This window comes from Podarcis raffonei, chromosome 14, assembly GCF_027172205.1.
Source record: "Podarcis raffonei isolate rPodRaf1 chromosome 14, rPodRaf1.pri, whole genome shotgun sequence".
NCBI classification, from domain to species: Eukaryota; Metazoa; Chordata; class Lepidosauria; order Squamata; family Lacertidae; genus Podarcis; species Podarcis raffonei.
The window spans coordinates 25,550,743-25,557,252 of NC_070615.1; the positions used below are offsets into that span (position 1 = coordinate 25,550,743).

General features: G+C 43.6%; 1 protein-coding gene and 5 non-coding genes across 6 annotated transcripts; all 6 read right to left on the minus strand.

Annotated features, from left to right (window-relative positions):
* Nucleotides 1–59: 59 nt before the first annotated feature.
* On the minus strand, nt 60–6,418 carry RPL4 (ribosomal protein L4). Its single transcript, XM_053364057.1, has 10 exons — nt 6,291–6,418; nt 3,987–4,158; nt 3,568–3,674; nt 2,901–3,039; nt 2,343–2,467; nt 1,945–2,074; nt 1,495–1,651; nt 859–942; nt 382–502; nt 60–296 (listed from the first exon to the last, which is right to left on the minus strand). Exons 1-10 carry the CDS (start codon nt 6,291–6,293, stop codon nt 147–149), a joined length of 1,188 nt encoding a protein of 395 aa, XP_053220032.1. The 5' UTR covers nt 6,294–6,418; the 3' UTR covers nt 60–146.
* LOC128402235 (small nucleolar RNA SNORD18) lies at nt 1,817–1,887 on the minus strand. Its single transcript, XR_008327633.1, has one exon. It is a non-coding gene; the product is annotated as a small nucleolar RNA SNORD18 (small nucleolar RNA).
* On the minus strand, nt 2,143–2,210 carry LOC128402236 (small nucleolar RNA SNORD18). Its single transcript, XR_008327634.1, has one exon. It is a non-coding gene; the product is annotated as a small nucleolar RNA SNORD18 (small nucleolar RNA).
* Nucleotides 3,109–3,208, minus strand: LOC128402237 (small nucleolar RNA SNORD16). The gene has a single exon (XR_008327635.1). It is a non-coding gene; the product is annotated as a small nucleolar RNA SNORD16 (small nucleolar RNA).
* LOC128402234 (small nucleolar RNA SNORD18) lies at nt 3,759–3,830 on the minus strand. Its single transcript, XR_008327632.1, has one exon. It is a non-coding gene; the product is annotated as a small nucleolar RNA SNORD18 (small nucleolar RNA).
* LOC128402238 (small nucleolar RNA SNORD16) lies at nt 4,235–4,335 on the minus strand. Its single transcript, XR_008327636.1, has one exon. It is a non-coding gene; the product is annotated as a small nucleolar RNA SNORD16 (small nucleolar RNA).
* Nucleotides 6,419–6,510: the final 92 nt, after the last annotated feature.

The following is a 6,510-nucleotide window of genomic DNA, read 5'->3' on the forward strand; positions in this document are numbered from 1 at the left end:
TCCATTCCATTCTTTCAGGACTGAAGGGCATCAGTGCAAATGATTAGTAAAGACAGCACTCTGGATAGATTTGTTTTTTATTAACTGTAATCCACAGTACAGCCCTTTTCAGCACTGAAGCAGAGAAGTGCCAATGCTTGTCTTATTTATGCTGCAGTTTCCTTCTTTTTAGCTGCAGTTTCCGTCTTTTTAGCTGCAGTTTCCTTCTTTTTAGCTGCAATTTCTGTCTTTTTAGCTGCAGCTGCAGCCTCAACCTTTGCTTTGCCCTTTGCCGCTTTCTCTTCTCTGAGCTTGTGCTGTAGGGAAAAATTAAGATGGTTATACTCCGCAATGTTTTGAAAACAGGAAATCTAATTTCAATCCAATCTTTACTCCACTTACATTCTTAGCATGGCGCAAAATGGTGTTGCGTCTCATAGACTTGGCATATGGATTCAGTTTAATCATAACTCTCAAATTCTTCAGTGGATTCTTCTTAAGAACTCTGCGGTGAATCTTTTTCCTGCAAAAGGTGGTTGGATGAGTACATAGCCCTTTTATTTATAGCCTAGTCATCACCATCATGCAGTGCAGATGGGTTAGATTATATACAGCTCAATAACAACAACAAAAAGAAGAAAAAGAAAAAAGGAATTCCTAAGCTCTGTTATGTCAAACACAGATACTAGGGAGAGAATCTGTGCGCAACTAGAAAAATACTGCTACACAATATGACAGAAATTCAAGATTCAAATCTAAAATTCCCTCTTGAAGCTTCATTTCCCCTTATCTCTGTTCCAGAAAACATCCAGTTTATCTCACTTACAGCACTACTTAAGGACTACTATTTTAAGTTGAAAATTTAAAACAAACACTAACTTTGGTGCACGGAGGGCCTTCTGGATCTCTTGGCTTTTCAAGATTCTTCCAAGATCTGTATTGGTCATCTTGTGCATTGGCAGGCTGCATTGAAATACAGGCATGTTATAGTTTTAGCACTGAACTCTCTCACACAAATACATCTCATCTCCTTTTAGTTATTGATGAGTAGATATTACAAGTAGCACTCATTATTTGCATGAGCACCCTTCCATTTGTCATTAAGTATGCCTGGGCAGAATTCCAAATGGCAGAGTACAAAATGTGACAATTTCTCATTCAAATAGGGCAACCTCAGTCATGCACAACCATGCTTCTACCATCCCCTGTCCCAACTGGGATTTGAACCCATCTCCACTATTTCCTACAGCCCTTCCTCACTCAAGCCAATGCCTTGGAGAAGTGGGAGCCATCCACTGTCTGCCACCCTCTCCTCCTTGATAAGGTGTTTTTCGGCCTGAAAAGGAGGCATTAAGGAGGAATGGCAACTATTATGGGATTTTCCAGTGAGCATACTGAACAGTCACCAAACCCACTACAATACTTGAAACTCCCAATTTATTTGTAGGGCAAGCAATACTTCTAACCACTAGTGAGGCTAAAGCAAACCCAACCAGAACCTAAAAACAAGCTTACTTGTAGTTACTCTTCAGGGTGGCTGGCTTACGCCAGGTGCCATACAAGTCATCCAACTTGCGGAAAGCACTTTCAGTCCAAATGCAGAAACGTCCAACATGGCCACCAGGAGCAAGTCTTAAAAGGTTCAACTTGTTGACATCAAGAAGGGTAATCCCTATTAGATAAAAGCACAGTGTACGTGTTTTAAGTACACATGTTCACTATTCTGATTAATGAATTGCTTTCTTACTGCCTAATACATTGGACCTAGAAGATAAAAGGGAACACGATGTGGCTCTTAACCATATTCACACCTAAACATTCACCCCAATCTGGGTATTTAGTCAGAACCTCCACCAAATCATGTGTTTCATAAACACGGACCAATGAAGTGGAATATCATCATTTTTTACACCCCTCCAGCCTATAACCTCCCTCATGCATCTTGCACAGTAATTCAAAAGCTACCTGGGATGTTCCTGAAAGCTTTTATGATGCCATTGTCCTCATTGTAAATAATGCAGGGTCCCCTGCGCTGGATGCGGCGGCGGTTCCTCATTTTTCCCTTGCCAGCACGCATACGCTGGGAGGCATAGACCTGGGTGGAAACAAACATTTTGTGTAAAAACCAAGTAACCACTTTCAGGGTTAACAACTGTGCTTCTGCAACTCAGAACTTCACAATCATCAGTGTTCATCTGAAACACGGACCAGTGAAAAATTCATCATTTTGCAGAAGCAACAGTAATCAGATTGCTGAATGCTTTTATCTATATGAAGCTTTAAAAAAAAAAAGTTCTTGGATTAGTTAAACACACACAGACTCCTCTACCATCCCTGATTTTTGCAGTCAACACTCGGCACACCTTTTTGATATCATTCCAGGCCTTCAGCTTCTTAAGCAATAGAACAGCTTCCTTTGTTTTCTTGTAGCCCTCGACTTTGTCTTCAACCACCAGAGGAAGTTCTGGAATCTCCTCAATGCGATGGCCTGTTAAGAAAGCACATTTTAGATTTTAGTGCACACTGACTACAATGGCAAATGAAAAACCACCACCACTAAACGTCTGGGTTCATTAATGAGCACCAGGATAGCAAAAAACCTGCACTCTAAGCCTGTTCACCTGAAAACCCACTTATAACCCCCCAATGTCTCCATAAGTACTCCAAATTGTCTCTAGACTCATCAGTCACCTTCTATTCCCAGGGTGGTTAAACTGCAAAAGTTGTTGGACTACAAGTCATCATTCCTGACCACTGGCTATGGCCGACCGGAGTTGGTCTACAACATCTGGAGTCACAGGCTCTGTAAAAGGTGCTCTACTTCCTATAAACGTGGGCTACAAATACAAACTGTCCCACAATTACAACTATGTCACATTTAATAAGTATATGAATGGCCCTACATAAAACAACATACTTGCCTTTGGACAGAACAAGTGCCGGAAGGGATGAAGCTGCCAGAGCAGAGCAGATGGCATAGCGCTTCTGAGGTACGTTCACCCTACGATGCCAGCGTCGCCAAGTCTTGGTTGGGGCAAACATGCGACCTCCACGACACATCTATTTGTCAAGTGTAAAGGATGGAACCAAAGTATATTCTTGTGGAAGATCCACCCCCTTTTTCAGTCTTGCTCAGAGTTAGCTGATCATCAACCATCTGTACCAGCCTAATGACAGCAGGCAACTGTCACTGTATACAGAGTAAGGCGCAAATTACGACATCATGGCAAGTACGATCCCTCTATTTCTAACCAGTTTCTAGACACACAATACATACTATCACAATGCTGGTAATAAATCATTATACAGTGGTACCTCGGGTTACATACGCTTCAGGTTACAGACTCTGCTAACCCATAAATATTACCTCAGGTTAAGAACTTTGCTTCAGGATGAGAACAGAAATCGTGCTCCAGCGGTGCAGGAGGCCCCATTAGCTAAAGTGTTACTTCAAGTTTAGAACAGTTTCAGGTTAAGAATGGACCCCCAGAACGAATTAAGTTCTTAACCCGAGGTACCACTGTATTTCAATTGATTAGGTTTGCTCTTGAGGACATAATCAGAAAGGGCAGACAGAGTCAAGGATACATTGCCAAAAGCACCCTGGCCAGATCGATGAGTTCCACCTCCACGAACCCTTGGGATACGAGCAACAGCTCTTCCAGTACCCCAAGATTCAGCACTGGTCTGATGACCTGAAAAGAAAAGAAGCATGCCATTAAATAATTACTGATCATCATGTTCAATGTCATTTTCCTGAAGGTGTTAACAGCCAAGCCAAGATCAGAACTTCCACTAATATCACAGAGCTCAAAAACACGGACCAATGAAGTGGAATTTCATCATTTCAGCAAGGCATATATTTATTTTTATGCTATACGGATGACTTTTTAAACTGACTTGAAGTAACAAGCCAAGACTTTTATTCAGTCAGGTTTTCAGAAATTATATCCCAAAAACTTTTTTCAATCCTTAAGTAATTCCAGTGGTACTGGCACAACTCTTACCTGCAAGTTCGCTGACAGCATAGGGTTGCCTGTTGTTTTTCCGCAAGTTGGTATGAACAAAGTTCACAATATCTGGACGAATTGGAGCTTTGAACACAGCAGGCATAGTGACATTTTTACCCGAAACTTCCCCCTTTTCGGAATATACCGAAACCAAAGGACGAGTACAAGCCTGGGGATGGGGAGAGAAGCAAATTCTCAAATACAAGGCAACTGGTGTTATTGCAGTTCAGCGACAGCACAAATATTGCTCAGTTTCAGAAAGTCGTCAGCTCCACGGCAACAGCAAGTGGACAGCAGGCTACTGCCCCTGAAGACCGGATAGGACGCAAATTACAACATCACAGCAATATGTGCACTCATGCAATGTAATGCATACTTGCACCTAACATAAAAATGATTATGTTAAATAAAGAATGAACATACAAGTATTTTGGTTTATTTTTTAGACTCTCAGATGTCAGGGATTGAGAACCTGCAGCCCTCTATATTGTCCATACAATGCAATTCCTGTCCGCTACTCATGTCTTCTACTGCACTGCCATGAAACTGTTGGATCTGCTGACCACTGTCTGTATGCAGCTTTCATCCACATTCCAAATACATATACTACTTTTAACAAACAAAAGTCAAGCTGCCATGGATCATCTTGTTTTCTCATCTGATTTTTAAAGGTTATTTATGATATAATCATTTTGTAGTTTTAGATGATTTGTGGTTTGTTTTTAATCTTTTTAAAAAGTTTTCTATTATAATTTCAGCATCCAGTTTCCCTCAGTTGCCAAATGCATGCCTCTGAAAGCCTGACAAACAAGGTTAAAAAACAGCTACTGCACTTTTTATCCTGCCCTGCCACATGCAACTGGTATTCAGAGACATATTCTGTCTGAACATGTTCAATTTAGCCATCAAGAATATAGGTATTTAACACACAGCATTGATAAGCCCATAAGTCTTTTAGCCTCTAATAGGTAATGTAGAGCAGCAGCAAAGAGACTGAACTATAGAGTCCTGGTGAAAATCTTGTTTCTGCTCTCAACTCACTAAGTAGTCTTAGGGAAGCTGCAACACTCTCAACATCAGCTGCACTTGGAAGTTCTATACTATTGTTGCTATTAACCATTTTAATGAATATTTACATCATTGTAAGTTACGTGTATGGTTTCTAGACATGAGGCCAATGGGAAAGTTAGAAAAATGGAAAATTTTTGGGGAAACTGGAAAATAGGCAATACTTATTTTACTGTTTCAACTACAATGTTATCATATGTAACTCAGTGCAATTAATTTTATACGCTGTTTGACATATTTATAATGAAAGCATGTAGCAATTCTATGCATATTTATTGGATTTAGTGCAGTTTACTCACAGGTAAGCACATATAGAATGAAAGCCCAAGTATAAACATGCTGGCTTGGTAAATGCAAATTTCCAGCAAAATACTCAATGCTGCACTCTATCCTACAAGCATAGGATAACTTGTCATCTGAGAGGCGGGTGGTGGTTGTAAATCGATATAAAACCCAGAAATTTCAGAGAGTTAAAAAAATGCATTACTGAAACACCCCTCTCACGAAGACAGCAGCAAAGAAGCATCTTGGGACTAGAAATACTGTATATAGGTCCACAGCAGATGGGAGGGGGCGGAATGTGCCCCTCTCCAGTTGCCGCAGGGCCCCAAATCCCAGCCAACGTGGTGAATAGTCAGGAAAGGACTCCAGCACGACCCTCTTCTGCTGCCGTAGACCCGCCTTGCCGCGCATCTTTAAGCGATGAAAGCCATGTCTCTTGAACTCGGGTGCTGATCGCGAGTTTTCCGCTGTGGGAACAGGATGCCGGACTAGGCCGGCCACTGACTCTTCCTTTGTGTGACTTAAAATTAAAGTCACTCAATCCAATGAGCGGTGGATGGGAGAGGGAAAAACGAGGAGCCGGGGGGGGGGAATTATCCCTTCCAGGCCTCCGCATCCCCAGCGCTATCGGCTCCAGGCTGCGTCCCCCTTTCGTAGCTAAAGGCCCTCCCTCAGGTCGCGGTCGGTGCGAGCGGGGAGAAAGACAAGCGAGCCAGGCAGCCACCGGAGCGGGCACTGGGCCTGCCCTCCCCAGTCAGCCAGGCCTCCACGCGGCGGCTTCTCCGCTCCAAAATGGCGCCCGGCCGGCCTGTAACGCCGCTTCTCCCCTCCGCACCGCCCGACTTATTCCCATTCTTCTTCTCTTCCTCCTTTCCGCCCGCCATGGCGGCCTCCCCGCGACCACTCTGCCTCCCCACCTCCGGCAGAGCCCCCGGCCCCTTCCCTGCTCACCATGATGGCGACTAGCGGAGGAGCCCCTCACGCTGGCTTCTCTCACCAACTCGGCCCCAGCCGGAAAAGGAAGGACTGCTCGCGGCCGCTCCTCTTTTGCTTCTTGCGCACCTTTCCGCTCACAGCTCCGCCCTCCTCTCCCCCTCCTCCCCGCCCAGCGGATTGAACTCTCGGCGCGCGCGCACACAGCGCCCTCTTTTTTCTTCCGCTTTCTTTGATG